Source organism: Cheilinus undulatus, linkage group 22 (genome assembly GCF_018320785.1).
Source record: "Cheilinus undulatus linkage group 22, ASM1832078v1, whole genome shotgun sequence".
Classification (NCBI taxonomy): Eukaryota; Metazoa; Chordata; class Actinopteri; order Labriformes; family Labridae; genus Cheilinus; species Cheilinus undulatus.
In genome coordinates, this window is record NC_054886.1 from 1039394 (window position 1) to 1061215 (window position 21822).

The window sequence follows — 21822 nt, forward strand, 5'->3', positions numbered from 1 at the left end:
TTTCCCAAATTTACACAAAATGCATACAACTTTTCAAACAAACTCTCTTAAATATAGAAAAATGTCCCAAAACTTCCATGCAAATACTTGAGATTTTCAAGTTATATTCTGAAAAAATATTCCTAAAAAATTCTAGACAATTTTATAGAAAATTTTCCCATTTTTTTCCAAGTGAATTTGCTTAAACTTCAGGGGACATCCAGACCGTTTTATGAAGTTTTAAGAGTAGAAATGCTGAAGGAAAGCCAGAATAAAATGTCCTGATATGTGCATGTAGGTTCTTAGGAGGCTGATGTAGGTAAGAGCGTTTTTTTAGATTCTGTTTTTAGCTATGAACAAATCACAGCTAGGAAAACTTTGGTGAATGTCAAACTGCGTGAGAGGGTTTGAAGACCACATTTCCTCCTCAGAACAGTTTCTGAATGAGTCTGAAGAACTGTACGATAACATGACTGCGCTCCCTTATTTGTATGTATTACATCAGCGTGAGTCAGACTGTTCGCCTGCTCATCAGCCTATACACTCTAATTATCTGCCGTCTTGCCTCGGGACACTTAACTCCCATACTTTTAAATTCAAATGACTTTATTGCAAGTGGGAGAAAGGAAGACAGACAACAAAAACACTGAGGCGCTTCAGTGGGTGCAGGCAATGCAATAATACGGTTAATGATGACTTTAAATGGGACAATTACAGCATGGTGATAAAGCAAGAAGGAGCGTGGAGGAGAGGAAGAAGTAATGGTGAATTTTGAGAATCAGATAAGACTGAAATAAAGTGAACATAAAATAGATTTTCCTCTGCAGTCATTACTTCTAGGAGGTGTGTGCCCTAACATTACATAACGCCATCCAACAATGCTGTGACAGCTTAATCCCCTGCATGCCTGGTGCATTTGTGACTGGGCCTGTTCCATGAGGATTTGCACATTCGTGCAGTAGATTACATGAATGAGTGTGCAGTGGGTGGGCTCTGATTCATGTGAGGGTTTACTGTGCGTATGTGTGTGGTTCTTTGTGTTCTGCATGTAGCGCAAAAGTGTTCCAGGCTGTTATAAGCTGCTTACAGGCGCACATTACTGATCTTTGACCTTACTGGGCAGTGAAAGGCTCGCCCTAATCTCTCGCCTCTTCTCTTTGTCTGTGCTATCTACTGTACCTTTTTCTCAAGAGGCAGCGCTGAAGCCTTGGGGATATTAATAACCATAAATATTGAGACATCGGCAGTGGGGTTGTTAAAGGAAGAAGCGATTAGATCAGTTTCAGTACATTAGCTTTGCGCGGAGAAGTTAGCATGCAGGGGGGGAGGCTAGAAGGATAAACACAGTTCAATGGGAGGGAATTGGTTCATGTCCTCATGTAGGTCATATCAGGACAAGCTGAACAAGTCCAATTTAAGCTTTTCATCCATAATAGATGGGAAAAGTCATGTAGGAATGTGCGCTCTACATGGAGTATACATGAGATTTCCACGGGTGAGAGATTATGCAGCACAAACCAGGAAGGGCTACATTTTCCCACTTCCCTTCCACAGAGCAGATCTGTGATTTTAATGTTATCATGTGAAGTGAAACACATTGCTTATCACTTGAAATGTTTCCAGAATGAGGCAACTCGATCCCCACAATGCTGTCTTGTGTGAGTTGTTTGGTTTGGCATTAGTTGAAGGGAAAAGTAGCACTGACAGCAGTTAATGGAATATATTTATGTTACAGATAAACTCTAATCTCTCTTATCTCTTCTCCCCCCACCCTTGTTTCCTCCTCCCTCTTTTTCTGTTCCTCTCTCTCTTTCTTTCCCTCCTCTGTCTCATTCTGCAGAATTCAGCGGTTGATCAAATCAAATGATCTGGATTATAGAGGACCCATAGGGATGGAACGAAACAGAACCATGGCTTGGGAAACGTTTCGGATTGTTGTTGCTGAGAATCAACACTGATCTGGCACCCACACCAAGGTCCATCCTCCTTGTCCAGCACCCTTAGGACCCTCTGTTCCCCTAACAACTGCTTTGCCCTTCGTCCCACCTCCACTTAGTGCTCCTGGTCCCATCAGACCTTGTTCTTTTTTTGTTTTAGTACCTTTTTTAAGACTATTGGATGAAATCCCAGCATTTTTGAAAACACAACAAAACGTTTGGCTGTACAGTATGAATCCAGTCATGCACCCTCTTCCACTCGCGCTGAGTAAACACAGTAGGCGAGGCGTGACACCCAGGACACGCCCACTTTGTCTGGTGACAGACTGGTGCCTAATGGGTCTTCTAGGCCTCATCCTGCTCTTCAGCCTGGCCTCGAGCCAGAAGATGGACCCTTCCAAACACCCCATAGTCACCACCAACTACGGCAAGCTCAGAGGCATCAAGAAGGACTTGAACAACGAGATCCTCGGCCCCGTAGAGCAGTACCTTGGCGTCCCTTACGCCACAGCCCCCATAGGGGACCGGCGCTTTCAGCCGCCTGAAGCTCCAGGATCTTGGCAGGAGATCCGGAACGCCACCCAGTTTGCCCCCGTGTGTCCGCAGAACGTCCACGGCGTGCTCCCAGAGATTATGCTACCCGTGTGGTTCACGGACAACTTGGACGTGGCGGCGGGTTACATCCAGAACCAGAGTGAAGACTGCCTCTACCTCAACGTCTATGTGCCCACAGAGGACGGTGAGTAGATGTTTCATTGAGAGGTTTTTGGAGGGTTTAGCGGGAAAAAAACAGAAAACATTGACTGTTTGCTGAGCTGAACCTTCTGTTATGATGACAAGGCAAACTCAAGATTGGAAAATCTCTACTGACTTGGATAAACAGAGAGTTTTTGAGGCTGATGCATACAGAGATAGGGGAAAAAAATCGAGGATTTCCAAAATGGCTAATATTTTCTGCCATGAAAGAGACATTTTCCCACGTTTCTGTACATTTTTATGTTTTTGAAAAAGAAAAAAAGCCTTTTGTTATCAGCTCATATTGATCAATGTGCCTAAAAAAGCTTATATCTGCGAGGCTGTAGATTAAGGCTCTGTGTCCATTAACAGTTTGATTTGTGCTGACAGTGCCCACAACTTTTTTTCAAGGTTTCTTACTGGCCTTCACCATCGTTAGGTTATGAAAGTTAGCATCATTTTTTTCTCGGTAGTGACCATTTGGTTCACATTACATGTGTCCGTGTGGGGAATATTTTTCCTTTTTCTAAAAAGTTTTACAAAAAAAAAAAAAAAATTGACCTGCAAAAAAGGATTTATTGCAGTGTCTTTCCAAAAGTTAAATTTCCTTGTTTTGAAGTTGATTTTAAACACCACCAGGCTGACGTTTTTATTAGCCATGGCCGAGTCTTTCCTCCATTTAGTTTGCAAACTAGCTTTCAACATTTCAACATTGGACTAATGTTTTCAATTAATAAGACTTTTTGATAAGTTTAGGGGAACTTACCTGAACAGCATAAGCAGCAGCAGATTAACTGACTGATGTTTCCACATAGACTATATTGCCAAAAGTATTTGCTCACCTGCTTCGCATTTGACCTTAGGTGACATCCCATTCTTAATCCATAGGGTTTAATATGACATCGGTCCTCCCTTTGCAGCTATAACAGCTTCAACTCTTCTGGGAAGGCTTTCCACAAGGTTTAGGAGTGTGTTTATGGGAATTTTTGACCATTCTTCCAGAAGCGCATTTGTGTTCATCCACACCAAACTCTCTCATCCATGTCTTCATGGAGCTTGCTTTGTGCACTGGTGCACAGTCATGTTGGAACAGGAAGGGGCCATCCCCAAACTGTTCCCACAAAGTTGGGAGCATGGAATTGTCCAAAATCTCTTGGTATGCTGAAGCATTCAGAGTTCCTTTGACTGGAACTAAGGGGCCAAGCCCAGCTCCTGAAGAACAAGCCCACACCATAATCCCCCCTCCACCAAACTTTTCACTTGGCACAATGCAGTCAGACAAGTGCTGTTCTCCTGGCAAACACCAAACCCAGACTCATCCATCAGATTGCCAGATGGAGAAGCACGATTGGTCACTCCAGAGAAGGCGTCTCCACTGCTCTAGAGTCCAGTGGCATCCGATGCTTTGCATTGCACTTGGTGATGTATGTCTTGGATGCAGCTGCTCGGCCATGGAAACCCATTCCATGAAGCTCTCTACTGTTCTTGAGCTAATCTGAAGGCCACATGAAGTTTGGAGGTCTGTAGCCATTGACTCTGCAGAAAGTTGGCGACCTCTGCGTACTATGCACCTCAGCATCCACTGACCCCGCTCCATCATTTTACGTGGCCTACCACTTCGTGACTCAGTTACTGTTGTTCCCACTGGCTTCCACTTTGTTATAAAACCCCTGACAGTTGACTGTGGAATATTTAGGAGTGAGGAAATTTCACCACTGGACTTGTTGCACAGGTGGCATCCTACAGTACCACGCTGGAATTCACTGAGCTCCTGAGAGCGAGCCATTCTTTCACAAATGTTTGTAGAAACAGTCTGCATGCCTGGGTGCTTGATTTTATACACCTGTGGCCATGGAAGTGATTGGAACACCTGATTTCAGTTATTTGGATGGGCGAGTGAATACTTTTGGCTATATAGTGTACATACGTATGGTTACAGAGGTGAGTCAACAGGAAGTCCGTTCATTCCTGTGGGAATCTCTATGATGTCTAACCTGCCTGGAACACTCCTTCCCTCCAAAATAAAATTTTATCAAGAATGTGCCACAAAAATGTCAACTTTTGAAGCAGATTTCAGAGACATAAGCTGGCCAATCTGCTAACTAGATAACAGGCACAGTCGTATTTATCAGCTTGAATTATATGAAGTCATAGTAACCCCTTTTGCTACAAAACACATCATGATTTTCCGTCGATATGAAGCCTCGTGAGATCGATTTGGTAGTGTCAAATATACAACACAGGTTATATTTAATATTTAAACAAACATTTGAATGGCTAAACAAGTTAGCTTAGCTTATCTTAGCTCGTTCAGCCTTCATAAACTGTGTTCCTGGTAGGCTCACATCTTCACTGATAGGCATTGCTCCTGTCTTGTCTTTGTAATTCCAGTAGACAGATTCCGAGCTGCTTACTGGGGAAAAAATGACAATATTATCCCATCTCTGATTGCTACAGGTAGTTTATCAGCTTTTTAGCCATCTGTAGAAAGTGCAGTTCCTTGCATTGGACACTTGGAGGTATCATCCGTATATATTATGGTGCATGGACATCAGTCACATGCGTACGTATGTGGATACCAGGCATTTTTTTCCAGCTCCTGAATCTGGTGCAAATCACAGTTGTGAGTTCTTAGCAGCCTAAGCTGCAGTCCCACCCTTCCTAACAGCTTGTTCTCTCTCATAGCATGGATTATGATTGTTAGATCAAAAACTGATCTCATTTACAAATAATAAACACAGTTTTGGTCAGACTTTTAGTCAGAAACGATCTATTTTTATCTAGTCTTCCTCTAGAATTCCTCATGGAAATAAAGGTAGTCATAGTTTTTGACGTAGTTTAAGAAATCAACACTTTTCCGATCTACTGATCATGTACTTTTAATGAAACGAGGCTGATGATGATTGGTTGCTGATCAGTAAAGGCATGTGATTGATGATGCACCTGGTCCTTCAGTAGTCAGCTCCAGACTTACCAGTCAGTTAACTTAACCATCTCTGAGGTACTGAGTGACATTATCAGCACAAGAATGTGGACATTAACCTGCAAAGAGTATAGCTGGCACTACTAACATTAGCCACATGTTGAAAACCATCTTTACAAGTTTTACCTTTTTTAAGGGGCCTTGTCTAGTGCCTCTTTGACTCTTTTCTGAACGTTTTCTTGACTTTGGACTAAATTTTGTTGAACTAGATTTGAACATCACTCGCATCTATTGTTTTCAATTGAGAGCGCTGAACTAAACAAACCTCAAACTTAAAGCATTTCTGCGCTCAGGATGACGAGAATGCTGCATTTGTGTTCTATAGGAAATGGGCACTGCTAGCACAAACCCAGCATTAATGAGCACAGGCCCTTAAGGACACATGACTGTAGTTTATGGTTGGGCAAAAAAACTTGACATCTCCGTACATTTTGCTCTTGTTTTTGGTGAAAGTAAGGGGAAAAGACAACCAAATCATTTCCTTTTAACAGAAAACCCTTGGACACAATTTCAAAAATAGTAAAGCCAAAGGTTAGCATGGCGTGCTCAGCACGGACTCGTCAAACACTGTTTGGTAGAATGGTTTTGCAAACAGCCAATAACGTTCATTTTTAAGGAAGAGAAACTGAATATGTAAATACTTTTTCCTTGTTCATGCAAACACCAAATACTGCACATGCTTCTTTAGTCATTATAGGTTTAAAGATTGACTGAACCTACATGACGGGCTCTTTTTCATGCAAAATATTCTGTTGAGGGTCAAGGAATTTTTCCTGTAGTCCTCCCTGGTTCAACAGTGCATCACATTCAACATGTTATAAAGAAAACAAGAAAAACAGCCAGAAAAGCAGCAGTTTCCAGGTGCTTTATGAGAAAAGAAGTAGGTGACATTTGACTTTTCTCACATTTTTTCCCCCACTATGGAGAACCCTCTCCTCTCCACTCAGATCTTACTGCGGATGTTTTTGTCTGCCCCGCCGCTATAAGGGTTGTGAGCAATAAAAAAAGAAATATTCTCATTTGGTCAGCAGGCTTGATATGAAGAGTAGAGACTTCCTTAACCCCCCTCTCTCTCCTTGCCTGGGGTATTGTAGGATGTGTTTCCCATTTGTCTTTTTATTTTTATATTTCTGACATGAGCTGCACAAAGCCTGCATAAAGGTGAAGACTGTAAAAACATGCTTCACACGGAGAACGTGTGAACACACACATATTTTAACTTGAAGAACTGGAAATCTGCAGAATGCAACTTTTAGGGGTAATTTTGGAACATGCTTTTTTTAATGTATAATATATTTATTTTTTTAAGTATGCTTACTTGCAAAGGCAACATCATGGACTCTTAAAAATGCTCTGCTTCATGTTTTAATTCATGTTTGTCTCTTTCTGTCTACATGTGCACCTTAGTGTCCGTAGAGCGGCGAGGCACTGATTTCCACTATTTTTTTCACTGTAACACATTTTACTTTCCTTTTCAGCGCTTCCATCACATCACTGGACTTTTTTTAGCCCCTTCACAGCTCAACACCCTTCCAACACTGCAGCCTCAGCCCTCGACAAACTGTCACTGGCACTTATGGCTCCTCGGGCACATATAGAAAACTATACATCAGCTCTTGAATCATTTCCCTCTGTCACACAGCTTGGTTTTTTTGCCCCCTGTTTTCTGAGATGTATGACTTTCTGGTAATGCACAGAGATATATATATACACACACCTCCACCCTCTCGCTTACACACTGTCCAGCTGGTGTAATATGCAGTTTCCGGAAATGTCACACAGGTGTGAAATACCTCCCAATATTGACCTTCATCCATCACAGTGAAGCATGAGCATAAAACACAAGCTCGTCAGCGTAATACTTCACTGAAACCATGTGGGTGTGGGCAACAGAATTAATAATGTAAACCCAACATTTCAAATGTGTATAATCATCATAAGTATGGCTTCATTTATTATTATGTACTTTTTCATTCATTTAATCCAGAGGTGTCAAACTCTTACCTGTGGTACATTTATACCCGGCCCACCAGATCATATTTTTATTCTAACTGGACCACCAGTATGAGGTCTGCAGATTTACTCCTGTATAGAAATGTTTTGTTTTCATGTTTTCAATTTTTGCATTTAAAAATTAGAACGTAAACTTATGAGTATGGCTTTTTATTTCATATCTTGACCTTTTAGAATGACATTTTAACATTTTAAGTGACCTTTTGAACTTTATCCCACACTTTTGCCTTTTCAACTCCTCAACTAGACTTTTAATCTGTATTTTGGCTTTTAAAAACTCAGTTAAAATTTAAAACCCATGATTTGAATTTTATCTCATAATTTTACCTTTTAAACTCATGATTTAAAATCCTATCTAATATTTTGACCTTTAAAACGTATTGTTAAGGCTTTTATCTCTTTTTTTATCCTTTTAAACTCATGATTTCAACTTTTTTTCTCATGTTTAACTTTGAACTCAGAGTTTTGCTCTTTAAATCATATTTTGACCTTTTAAATGGATTATTTTGACTTCTATATCTTATTTTTACCCTTTTAAGCCATGATTTAAAATTTTATGTTGTATTTTGATGTTTGAAACTTGTTTTTTTAAATGTATCTCATATTTTGACCTATAAAACTTGTGATTTCAAATCTCTGCTTGATAGTTTTGCCTTCTAAAAACCTAATTTTGAATTTTAAAGTCATGCTTTGACCTTTTTAACTAATACGTTTGTATTTTTATCTCAAGTTTTGAGTCTTTAAATGTATAATTTTGATGTTTTTAATGTCAAAATTAATCTATCATCAGTTCTTTTTTCCATATTTCAAGGGTGATGAAATTACGTTGACAGTTTCTGGTTAAGTGTGGGCCCTGGTAGGCCCTCAGGTTGGACCTAAATTCAGAATCCAGCCCCTGCTATGATTGAGTTTGACACCTCTGATTTGATCATTAATAATAATAAATAAAATAATAAAGATGCCAGGCTAATACCTAGTAAGAAAAATGGTAATAAATACATATTTTTAATGAGAACCATTAAAATAATTGTGCATATCATAAATAACTATTTTTTAAGTGAAATAAGATGCGTTTTTATCAGTTGCCCTGTCATTTTAATTTTTAATCCTTAACCACCAGATTTCAATCACAATTTATCACAATTTTAATCCCAAGCACTTAATGGCCTTGACTTTTAGATTCCTCACTTACAGAGCTGTAAGAAAAGCACCCTTCTTGATTTCTTTTTCTTTTTTCTCTTTTTTTTTCTTTTTTTTTTTTTTTGCCAATTGGTCACACTTAAATGTTGTAGGTCATCATGAATCATGAACTCTGACCTAAACTGAGTCAACGGGGGCCTGCAGGTCTTCACATGTTGCTCTAGGTTCTTTTGGGACCTCCTAGATGAGTCGTCGATGTGCTCTTGGAGTCATTTTGTCAGGCCGACCACTCCTGAGAGGGTTCACCACTATTCCAAGTTTTCTCCATTTGTGGATAATGACTCTCACTGTGGTTCACTGGAGTCCCAGAGTCTCAGAAATGTCTTTGTTACCCTATCCAGACTATTTAAGTGATTCTTTGATTGAACAGGTGTGGCAGTAATCAGACCTGGGTGTTGCAAGTGTCAGCTCTCCAAATAATGCAGTTAACCACAATTGATTCATGATTTAACGAGGGGGATAAGTGTGTTTTCCACACAGGGCCAGGTAGGTGTGGATGGGTATTTTCTCTCCATAAATTAAATTGCCTTTTTAAGACTGACTTTTGTATTTATTCAGGCTGTCTTTGTCTGATATTAAAATTTGTTTGATGATCTGAAACATTAAGTGCGATAAATATAAAAAAAATACATATATACAAAAACAAGGAAGGGGGCGAATACCTTGTCAAAGCACTGAGGGCTGCACTGCTACATCAGTGATCTAAAACCATAACTCAGTGCTTTTATTTTGAAACACAGTGTTTAAAGCCGGGTGTACACGGTGCGATTTTCCACCGATTCAGCCACGAATTTAGAGTCGCACGACTCACTTTGAAGTTAGTGAATTATTTGGAGAACCATTGTATTTAAGGGTGTAGAAAACGTTGGCAACCTCAATATGAAGGAAGTTAACAGTATTTTTTCATAGGTGTAGGTGTTTGGCTGCAGTTATTGGTCATTAAAAACAAAAGGTTGCCCAATACTGGGTGTGCTGGACTTTTTTCATGTTTAATTTTGTAAGATTTTTTACTAAAATCAGAAAAACAATGTCTATTGGTGGTGAGTATTATCCAGCTTTAAAGGGATACTTCAACATTTTGGCAATCCAACAACTCCAAAACGTTCTCGTGGACAAGTTGTGACCTGCACATTCACCACGCTATGAAACAATAATGTATAATTATGTAACATAACGACACATAAAGCAAATACTCAGAACTATTTCTTGAGTAAACCACTGGGTGGAGTGACACAGTGTAGTTCCGGCTATGCATATAGCTTTAAAACGTCTCCGTCTTGAAATTTTCCATGATTATTTCATAGCGTGGTGAATGTGCAGGTCACAACGTGTCCACGAGAGCGTTTTGGAGTTGCTGGATTGTGTATTTGATGAGTTTGATGAGGGAAAGCCGAAATACCGTAAGACTCTATAGAGTTGGCACAGCATCTCCTATCTCAGCAGCACCAATCTAAAAACAGCTTGCACGGACAACTAAAGGTAACGAACCTATTACTAAGACTGTAGGGATTATGGCAATGGGCGAATTTGCCAAAATGTTGAAGTATCCCTTTAAGTATAGGCATATAATGCTGAACTAACATTTCAGATACCTACAGAAAGGACTAATAAGGCATCATTTATTGCTACATCATGCAGTGGTTACATGCAGCTTTCCATCCTTTTTCATCATCTTCTTGGTATATTTATGACAGCAACTCAGTCATGACACTGCTGGCCTCAGCACTCCCTGAACAGCCCCGGGGTTATCTTTCTCTGTGCTCCTCCTTTTCCCTCCTTCTCCTCCATCATTGATTTACGGGGATTTTATTTAACATGCGCTGCTGGGGAGGGAGGAAAAAGCAAAGAGAGGAGTGGAAACAAGAAAGCAGAAGTGGAGAAGGAAGGAAATGGGAGAAACTGAGCATGGGAGATGAGAAGAGAGCGGCGCATAAAGGGAAAAAAAAAAAGAAATCAGAGGGGAAATGAGGGAGAAGAATCAAAACGAGGAGAGAAAATACACAGGAGGTAAGGAGGAGAGAGTGGAGAGGAAAAAGCTTTCGGGCAGTAGATCAAAACTCAGCCACAACTCTGTGTCCGTGGGGACTGTCAGCTCTCCTCTTCATCACCAAACACAACGCTGTGTAGTTAAATATGCTCACATAGTAACACACTAACACGCTCGTCCTCTCCCATCTTCCCGTGATGCTAATTCCATTTCTATTCTTCTCACTTTAAAACATGAATGCTACATCAGTGCACAGTCTCCTGAGGCTTTTTACTTGTATCCTTTTTTAGGGCACCCTTAAGACTGAATCCTTAAAAACCTCCTCTAATTTTAAGTGGATTAAGCCCTCCGAATTACTTCTTAATGCTGTCATCAGTGCAAATGGAGGAAAGTGGGACACGGACTTGGACGTGCTCCTTTATAGATAAACAAATATGGTAACATTTGGTGGCTCCTTAATTAATACCCAAGCTCTTATTAAGTTGCTAAGCTAGCCATTCCTTGTCATTTTTCCATTAGCATGGCATTCATGAATAAATATGCGTCTGAGTTGAAAGGAAAAATGAAATGGAACCAAGCCAATCGCTGTAAAGTAATAATATAAAATTACACTTGTTCTCTGATTAACAGAGCTCAATTTAATATGCAGATGAGGACTTTAGTGCTTATACATTTTACTACTTTAAATGCATGAATATTTAAGAGCTGGGAATAACATTTCTCAGTTTTTTAATCAATCCTAATTCTTAACATTGTTCTCAATACACTTAATGAATCATTATTAATGCAGTCTTATAAAAAAGACTTCCTCAGCCAAATACACTCTCTGACCCTTTCACTTAACAAGTAGTGAAAATTTTAAATACATTCACGGGTCAGCACCTCGCTTCAATGATTGATGTTCCCTTGCTTTATTTAACAAGGAACTCTATAAAAAATAGATTCATAGTCATTGGAATTCCAGTATAATGCAAAGTGTTTGCTATAAACCGGGCTCGTTTTCCTTGTCCCTGTCGTAGTATCCACTACCGGGCAGTAGGACCCAGGGGAACAGGTTTAGCCCTGGGGCAAGCTCAACATATGCAAGGAGGGGAGGGCCTCCACCAGCTCCCCAAGAGATGACATCCCATAAATCATAGCGAGAGGTTTTCATCTGGCTCCTGCAGAGTCACGGTGGATCGATGGACGAGGGAAAGGAAGGACTAGTCGTTCCTGCTGCTGCTGCTGCTGCCACAGCCTCGGGCGCTCAGACAAACCACATGCTTCTCTAAGCAGTCAACAGCCATTAACGCCAAACAACAAGACTTTCATGGTAAATAAGTCCGAGTAGAAGGACTCAGCAGCCCCAGAATAGGATATGCTCGGATTTCTTACCATCACAGGCTCCTACCTTTGGAAAAGTGATGAGGTTATGGGTACAATATGTTGACTTTTCACCCTGAAATGTCCACAATATTTAGATAATGACCCATTCTATGTTGTTTAATCTGCTTGAATAATTACATTACCTGTAAGATTTCCACTAGTTTTCAAAGATTCATATTCTAGGGGGTCAGGATTCAATCCTGAAGGTTCTGATGTTTTAATTCAGATCAATTTCAAAATTACAACAAACTCCAAGAGGATCTGACTTCTAACCTCCATGGTGGAGCTGAGGGGCTTAAACTGAAATTTAACACACCACAGACTAAGAAAAACCCAAAAGAGGGTTAGGGTTAGGCACCAGAATCCTAAAGGTTAGGGTAAGGGGGATAAAATAAAGAACTAGAAAAGCACTCAGAGAGCGCAGACCTCTGCCATCAGCCCTATCTCCCAATAGTGAAGAATTCTTTAAAAACATTCCTGGATCCAGATGGTGATCCAGATCAGTACCAAAATCTAATTCATCGATTACTCCCTCCCTAGTGGGGTGGAGACACGGTGAGGCAAAGCATTGACTTCGCTACATGTGGACTGTCATGGTGGAAGCACCCATGGTCTCACCGGATGACTGGAAGTCATAGCAGAGGGTGAATATTCCTCTATTCCTCCCAGCATTGTGAGTATTCTCACTACAATTCGCTGTCTTTCTCTGTGTTACACTCCGACTCGTCTCCTCAACCAGGCATGCGTCTTTCAAACTCTATAAACTCCAAAACTTTAAATAGAAACACACCAACAAATGCTGCTGGGATTGAAGTTACTCATGTCCGCCATCTCCTGGTGTAAAGTGGTGACAGCGCAGACCTCCGCCATTAGCCCTATCTCCCAATAGTAAAGAATCCTTTAAAAAATTCCCGGATCCAGACGGTGATCCGGATTAGTACCAAAATCTAATCAGTACTTCCTTATGCCATTTCCAACATTTTCTGAAAATTTCATGAAAATCCGTCCCTAACTTTTTGAGTTATGTTGCTAACAAACGAACAAACCCACCCGATCACATAACCTTCTTGGCCGAGGTAACAACACACCAAAAAATAAGGCAAACCAAATGAAGGTTATGTCAGGCGCTTGAACCCTAAAGGTTAGGGCTGGGGAGATTGGGATAAAATTAGAAATAACACACCAACTAAGAAAACCCCAAAAGAGGGTTAGGGTTAGGCACCCACATCCAAAAAGTTAGGGATAGGGAAAAAAAAATAAAAATACTGCAGCCTGATGTCCTGATTTTTTCTTTTGTTGTGAAAGAAAATGAAAATTGCAAAAAAAACAAAAAACAAAACCCATAGACACCCCCCCCTTCTTTTTTAACCAGTCCCTCACCCTTACAGCAACATTACATGAACGGTCACCCCTGAAAATCTCCTGTGCTTGTCACTTCTTTACCCGTATTACAACAATACACAAACAGTCCGTCCCTCATGTCTCTTCCTTACATCTTTCAACGACAGACAGCTGCAATCACTGCCGAGGGAACCCATGCAATGCTTACTTCTGGGTTTTGGCTACAAAATGACATCATGACTGCACTGCTCTATTTAGCAACCCATCAGTGGGCTAGGCTAGCTAGCTTCAATGCTAACCTCAGTGTTTGACACTGAGGTGCTCGCTGATCTTTTGTGTGCTGCCATGACTGTTTGTAGCATCTTTAGCATGCAGGTTCAATAAGTCTGTTGTTGAGAGTAGCTAAGGTAGCCCGTTCTGTTCAGCTGATCACATGGAGGTGCTACGGTGAAAGTCTGGCTTTTGTTGTGGTCGTTGCCAGTAGTGGAGGTTCTTCCCCTCAAAGATTAGGCACCGTATCAAACTGAACAGCTGACTGGAGCTAGCTGTCTACTTTAAACATAAAACCTTTTGATTCTCCTAGCCTTTTGAGTATCTACTGGTGAGTTGAACCACAGCCATATTTGACTGGGTAGTAACGAATGCCAGGAACTTCTGGTAGCATTTCATATAGCAGTGGTTCTCAACCTTTTCTGCCCGTGACCCCCAAAATAAAGGTGCCAGAGACCGGGGACCCCCGCTGTATCTGAGGGTGGTTGAACACAGCTATGAACATTCAAAAACAGTCATGTGGAGACAAGGCTGTCCATAAAGGGGGAGGTTTCTGGGACCCAGCCAAACTGGGGCCCATGGAGGTCTGCAAAACCATGGTTCATTGTGAGGTTAAGCTGTGACAACCATATTTTATATTTGACCTGAATAATAACCGCTCTTATCAAAGAAAAAAACAAATTCATTTGTGTAGTAAATGTTAAAAACATAATTGAGTTGCCTAAAATTGGTTAATAATAAAACATGTGGAAAAGGTGAGGAAATTGAATTTTTAAAGAAAATAAATGCATTAAAAGTGGCAAAAATTAGATGAAAGTGGCAAAAATGGGCACAGAAAGTAGTAAAAGAGGAATAAAAAGTGGCTGAAATTGCTTTTAAGTGCAAAAAATGGTGGAAATTAGGTAGACTGGGATGAAAATTGATTTTAACTGGAAAAAAATGGGTTAACTGTGGTTAAAATGGGCAAAAAGAAGTGTAAAAAATGGTTGATGAGGCAACAATAGGCAGGAAATGGCAAGAGTTGGTTTAGAGGTGGCCAAAACAGGCAGAAAAAAGTGATGGAAAGGGGTTAAAATAGACAAAAATGGGTTTTAAGTGGCCAAAATGTTCTCAATTTTGTTAAATTGGTGTTAAAAAGTGATAGAAAAAGGATTCACATGTGGTCAAATTGGTGTAAAGTGGCAACAGTGTGATTTAAAAAATATTCTTAGTTTTCAAGACATCTAGTGACCACCTCTTAGTGTCTCACGCCTCAAGGGGGTCCCGACCCCAAGGTTGAGAACCGCTGCCATATAGAATAAAATGTACCCAAAAATACAGCAACACTAGTTCCAGGTAATGCAACTTTAGCTCGCATGTGTCATGCCTTAAAAGCTGATTGCATCAGTGTGAATACACTAAAACAAACCTATAATTTTGTGCTTAAATTACAAACTACTTTGATTTAAATAAAATGCCGTATATCTAAAAATCTTGGAGGAAAAAAAGAACTCTATCATAGATGAAAATCCATCATTGTTGATAACACTGTGTGAGTCTCTAAAATGAAATGTATAATAGATGTTGTTGTTGTTGTCTGTTCAGTGTTGGCTGGTAGATCCCTGAAGTGACCGTCAGCAGTAGATGGCTGTTGTTCTTGTTTACTTTAAGTCTGCATGCTGGCTTATGATGTGAGCTTACGCTTCTTCTCAGAGTGCCTCGCTGTCATGCTGATTTAGCATATTAAATACATCGGGTTATTCTTCTCCGTACTTGGGGAATTTTATAATCCACAGCGTGTCTTAACACTTTTCTTTAGTGAGAATGGATGAGTGTCTCACAGCCCCATAGACGCTGGAAGTAATCAGTATGTCAGACACAGTCAAGTCAGCATCAGCACTGCTGAGAGCTAGTGCTGCTAATGCTAAAAGGGCTGCTAAAGAGCCGAGTCCCACACCTCCTGCAATAACCGCGAACTGGGGAAGATGGAGATGGTCAGTGGGGGAAAATAGAACAGGGTGTGTGATGCCAAAAGCTGCTACTGTTAAAAAACGTGATCCAGAACCATCGAAATCAACATTCATGACCCTAACATGAAGGGATCTTTCCCAGCATTTGTAACTATCTGGGTAGGCACCATGACAGAACCACCAATGAGAGGCCTGTATTCATTGTTGCCATGGATACTGGATGTTACATCAAAGACTCATACACTGTTGCTGTTGCTCCGTGTCATTTATGAATGGACCGCTGGTACCATAATAATCCTCAAATAAAGACCGGGGCCTTTATTTACGATATTAAACAGGGTACTAGTCCTTTATAAGAAAGATGCTCATTATTTGGAGCACATTTTTTATAATTCTCATAGTTCATATTTTTATTCTTCATAGCAAATTTAGTAGAACTTCTATAATAAATGAAATATTCCTTGAAGTGGAGGCTAACTAAATAATATTTCGATAATGATAATAAAATACAACAATACATGTTGTCTTTTAGTTTTCAGTCGGCCCCAAGATAGTTAGAAACAAAATAGTATTTAAACAATGAATATTAAGCCAGGTAACAGTGGCTTTGTCCCTCTTTTTCCCAACTCACACACGTTCTTAAGGGTATTAGTTTTCTGAGGAGCTTGCGCTTGACACTGATGAGATGTAATGGAGGTAGCTGGGGAGGAGGAGGGTCACACTGAAACAACAGACTGACTGTGGAGGAAAGAGGGCAGATTTTAACCCTTAAGATCCCAACGTAGCGCCGGTATGAGCGCATATTTATTTTTGATTGGCGAAAGATTTGAAACTGGATAAGATAGCTCGATCGTTCTTTGTGCATATAAAATCTGGGGAGTTGCACTAACATTTCACACATTCACCATATTTCAGAGCGCTTTTTCGTTGCAGTGATGGGTTTGTAAAAATACACAACAAAAATCTTTATAAACGAGACCACGGGTATTTGCAGCACTAAACATCATCATGTTGTGGGCATGACCTGTCACATGATTCATACATGTCCCTACCCAATAGCCCCCCCCCCCCCAGACAACAGGAAGTGGCGTATTTTCGCGGGAGTTGTAGTTTTTTCCGCATAAACACCGAAGAACTACACCTGCACACATACTCACTCTCGCTCTCGTTTCACACACAACCCACACACACCAGACATCCATCACACACACCTTTGACACACCTCCACACATATGTAGTTATGGAGCCGCAAAACCTGGTCGCGCCAAACGATTTTACAGCTGGCGCAAAGCTTTCAAACCATAACTCAGCGTCAGATGAAGAGTCCAACTACTCATCTGGCTCATTTTTTTACAGGTTACAAAATTGTCTATATCTCAAAAAGCAAGTTATGTACAGACTCCAAACAGATTTCCTGTGGTTCCAGAGGATATTGTGGAACTTTTTTACATTTACAAATATAAGGGATACAGCTGTGCAAGTTCTGTATTTGAAATATATTTGAAAAAAACATAAATGATGTTCATTTTTTTTTTTGGGGGGGGGGTTTATTGCACTATTAAGCGATTTATTTTAGTAGTTAAGACATAAGTTAGTACATATTATTTAAACTTGGGATATAAGGGTTATATTGATGTAAAGTAAATAAAAATACTCCCAAAAATTGCACTACAGTATGTAAAAATGTAAGAATACGTCCTGGCAGACTTGCACAATGGCAGGTTTTAAAGGGTTAAAATATGACCGCTGCAGGATGATTGGATTGAGAGAGGTCATGGCTGAAAGGGACTGGCTCAGAGCTTCGGTGAGCAGACGCCCAAACCAGCTGATTACCAGAGCAGGAACAGGTGCGATAAAAGGGAGACAGGTGAGTGAGTGAGTGATTACTAATGAATGAAAGGATGAAATGACAAGGTCTTCCTGTTTGATCTTAGGCTAAGCTCCATGCCTTTGCTGATAAACTTTGATGAAATTTAAGTATAGCTTCTGCGAGGGTGAAAAAATGGACTCTACCTACTGAGCCTGGCATTGAAAGCCCCCGTTAAAAACAAAAGAAACAGGTTCTGTAGGTGAACATGCTGTGTTATAGAAGCACATCTGATCAATAGTTAAATGACTCTGCACCTCCTGCAGCAGAGCTGCGTTCCTCCTTTTATGGCCTGAAAGTTTTGTTATGAACTATGAAGTGCCTTTACAAGCCTTATAGCATATTCTCCAACTTCACAGGGCCTTTATTAGCCATGCGGGGTTTTACAGGCATAACAGTAGCGTCTCCAGCAGCGTAGTGCTTTCCCTGTCCTCGAAGAATCTTCACCTGCTGGCAGAGCCTTTCCTAAAGCTGCTCAGTACCTGTGAGTGCCAGCAGCATCCTCACTGGCAGTCAAGTGTCTTTTATGACTGTGTGGGATCTCGTACAGGCACTCTTGTTTTATTTGAAACGTCCTTTTATATTCATAACTTTGACCTTTTTCCACTTACATGTATAAATGATCAGTTTCAAATTCATAGATTCAGCATTTTACTGCTTTGCATCAACAGACCCAGCAGACTGAGCAGAACGGCAACACTGTGGTGCTTTTTATTGTTTGCATTTTTCCCCCTCAGCTTTTGCCTACATAGGAGTCTTTGTCCACAAAGGAGTCAAGTTCCTACTTTGCTTAACTTGGCCAGCCCTTAAGAGCTCAGTAGACTTATTTATTTCCTCCAGTCTGCAGCAGTGTAGCGTCAGCTCTCTAGAGAGCGTTTTTATCTTTGTACACACTGATGAATGTGGCAGCGTATGATCACATCAGAATGTTGTGGACCATCTGGACGCCTTCTCCATTAAGTGTTGGTGACATTATCCTCCTGAGACCTGAGCTTTTATTTGGAAAGCATTTTTAGTTTTTCCCAATTATTTGGGATGAGTAGGGTCTGATAATTTAAAACATCAGGCTGGAATTTTGTGGAAAAAAGTCCTTTCCAAAATCCAAACAAATTTCTGAACATTGTCAAGCAAATTCCCCAAATGTCAAAGAAAATTTGCCCTAAGATTTCCTAGCAAATTCAAAGGAGAAAAAAAAAAAAAGAAAATGACAAATACATTCTCTAAATTCTATAGAATGATGGAAAAATCCAAATGTCCAAATAAAATTCCTTAGATGTCCATAAAAATTGCTGAAAATTTTAAAGGACAATCTCTAGCCCGAACTTCCCAATCGAATTCCAAAAAAGGAAAAAAGAAATCCCAAATTACTATGAAAATGCCATAAATCATGTAATTTTCTCCAAGTCTTTCAATGAAACAGAATCTTTCAACATCCCCTAAATTTCCAATAAAATACTTGCAAATTTCCAAGAAAATTTCCCAAAATATCCGGAAAAAGAAAGAAAATCCACCCAAAAATTTCCTTACCAAATTAAAAAAGAAAAAAAAAAAGAAAAAAAATGACAGGTACTTTCTCCAAAATTCTATAAAATGATGGAAACATCCAAATGTCCAAGTAAATTTCCTCAAATGAAAATTCTTAAAAAAAATTTAAAGGAAAACCTCAAGCACCAAGTTCCCAATCCAATTCCCAAACATGTTAAAAAAAAAAAAAAAAAAATTCCTATGAAAATGCCATAACTCATGCAATTTTCTCCGAGTCTTACAAAGAAACTCTACCAAATCTTCCAACAGCCCCTAAATTTCCATTAAAATACTTGCAAATTTCCAAGAAAATTCCCCAAAATATCCAAAAAGTAATATTTCCTAACACTTCATGTTAACTACTTAAACTTTATTGGACATTCCAGACAAAAATCTCAACAATTCTAATAGCAGAAATTATTGCTTTGTTGTAGGAACGCCAAAATGATATGTCCTCATATGTGCATGCTGGGTCTTTTATCTGGCGCTTGTCTTACAGAGACAGCTAACTTTTAGCAATACAGTGATGTTTCCTGACCCGTATGAAGTCTGGTGGTCAGTGGGTCAAGGATCCTATCTAAATAGCCATGTTTACAATGGATACACATCAAACTCTGATGTCTTTACACAAAAGACTCAATCAAATCCGTCCACTCTTCTTTGTGATAATGCCCAGGAAACTGAATCCTGATACTTGCCTGTTGGTTGTATGCATTAAGGAACAAAGTGCAGGGCTTTGGAGGAGTCAGAAAAAAGAAGACAGCTAAGAAGGTTCACAAGCTTGCTCACCACCACCACCACAAGTAGACGTGTCAGTCCTGTTACTAACTGGGACCAGTCCAGGCCGCCTTTTACCCAAGACAGCTGGGGTGGGCTCCAGCTCCGACGGTGGCTGAGATAGAAAACTGACTTTGTATACTTCACTGTGTCATAAAGCCAGAAACAAACCCCGTTCATCCACGGTTCGTCGTAGTGACACGCCACTTTCCATTTTAGGGTTCTGCATAGGACGCTTCATTGGGGGTCCATACCTTCCAGTTTAGAGACGACTGATTCTTCCACCAAACCGCCCCAGAGCCATAGAGGACATGGGCTATCATAAACAAGCTAACATTCAGACATGTATGAGTGTGTTAGTCCTTACTTTTTGTTAATTTTTCAATTGTTTGAAGTTAACCACAATCAGAATTACTGCTTTAAAATAAAAATCCATCCTGAACGTTCACTGAAAGGCTTGCCCCCAGACAGTATAAATATAGGTCACCCGTACATATCCCTTATACCATGGTCTATGTGAATACTCAATTCTGATTGGCTCTGGAAATTCCATTGGTGTCCATTAACTTCTGGTATATGGACACCGTTCGAACTTCACGAGTAGTTCCGGTCAAAAAATCATTACACTGTTCAAATAATGCGCAGCTGCAGCCGTTAGGCGTTACTCCATTAGGAGTAACCATAGCAACCTGAGACAGTCACATTTTCTGAGCAGGGAGTACAGTGCTGCCAACCTAAGGAGCCTGCAGACCGGCATCAACCGTCACTTCACTAACATAAATAAAATGACAGATTCCAGGTTTCAGACCAGTAACGTAAGACGGTCTCATCTTCTATATCCGATGTACGTCTTCTCTCCAGGCTCTCCTTAACTCTGAGAGGTGAGTGTCGCAAAAAAACTCACTTCCCTCCTGTTCTAATTGCTATAAACTATTTCTAGAAGATTCAAGTAACACACACAAAAAAAGAGAAGCCATTATTTCTTTGTAGAGCCAAAAGAAATGCTTCTGAAAAATAAATTAGTATTTTTAATGATTATTTTTGTTGGCAAGTGACCATTGTATAAACGGGTTAGTGCCCTTTGAGGCGTCCAGTCATCAGGGATTAATGGACTTCGCGGAGGCTGCACTTCGGACGGTTCAGGCCTCAACGTCGTCCATTAATCCCTGATAATTGGACACCTCATTGGGCATTAACCCTTACTTATTCCAGGATCTGGCCTGTTGACTCTCCATGTTTCCTAACCCTAGCCCTACTCTTGTTCTGCCAGTAGGATGCACAAATACCACCACGTAAGAAAATGCCGTGATGGGCATTGCTCCCTGTGGACTTTGACTGGATACCAGTACCAGCTGGTCATGAAACACCAGCCACTCATCTGTGTTTTTTAGAGCATGGCTCTTACTTCTTAAAAAGAGCGTGACATTCATCACATGATGAGAAACTTTGTAGGTGGTAGACTGAATTTGACCCTAATAAGCCGTTACAAAATGCTTTTTAAGCCACGGGTTCCGTTCAATTAGTCCTGCAGGAGAAGAGCGTGCATTGGTTTTGCCAGATAATCCTCAGAGATTTGGACCGCTAACCTCAGCGTTGTCAGCGCCATGCTTCCTCCGGCTGAGCTGCTGAATGCGAGCGGAGGGGGGGGGGCTTATAACTTATTCCAGCCGATACTTCATCTATCTCCATGCATCAAACTCAAACTCCCACATCTCCCCATTCTGCAATATTTCAATTTTCTGAGGAGATTCATCAAGAAGGGTTCAATACTAACACAATAAAACGTATGGCGGGCGAGGGCTGCGCTGCGACACTGGCATTGCCAAAGGGCTAGAGATGAATTAATAAATAAAAGAGATAAAAACAAACAGATAAATAATGGATCTGGAGAAAGG

At 40.4% G+C, this 21822-nt stretch overlaps 1 protein-coding gene across 1 annotated transcript in view; it reads left to right on the forward strand.

The window, feature by feature from the left end:
* nlgn2a (neuroligin 2a) overlaps positions 1-21822 on the forward strand; it is a 382174-nt gene that overhangs the window by 141540 nt on the left and 218812 nt on the right. Inside the window, exon 3 of the mRNA XM_041780191.1 lies at positions 1820-2655. Coding sequence (XP_041636125.1) covers positions 2148-2655 — 508 coding nt within the window. The 5' untranslated portion in view covers positions 1820-2147. The remainder of the gene's footprint in view (positions 1-1819; positions 2656-21822) is intronic.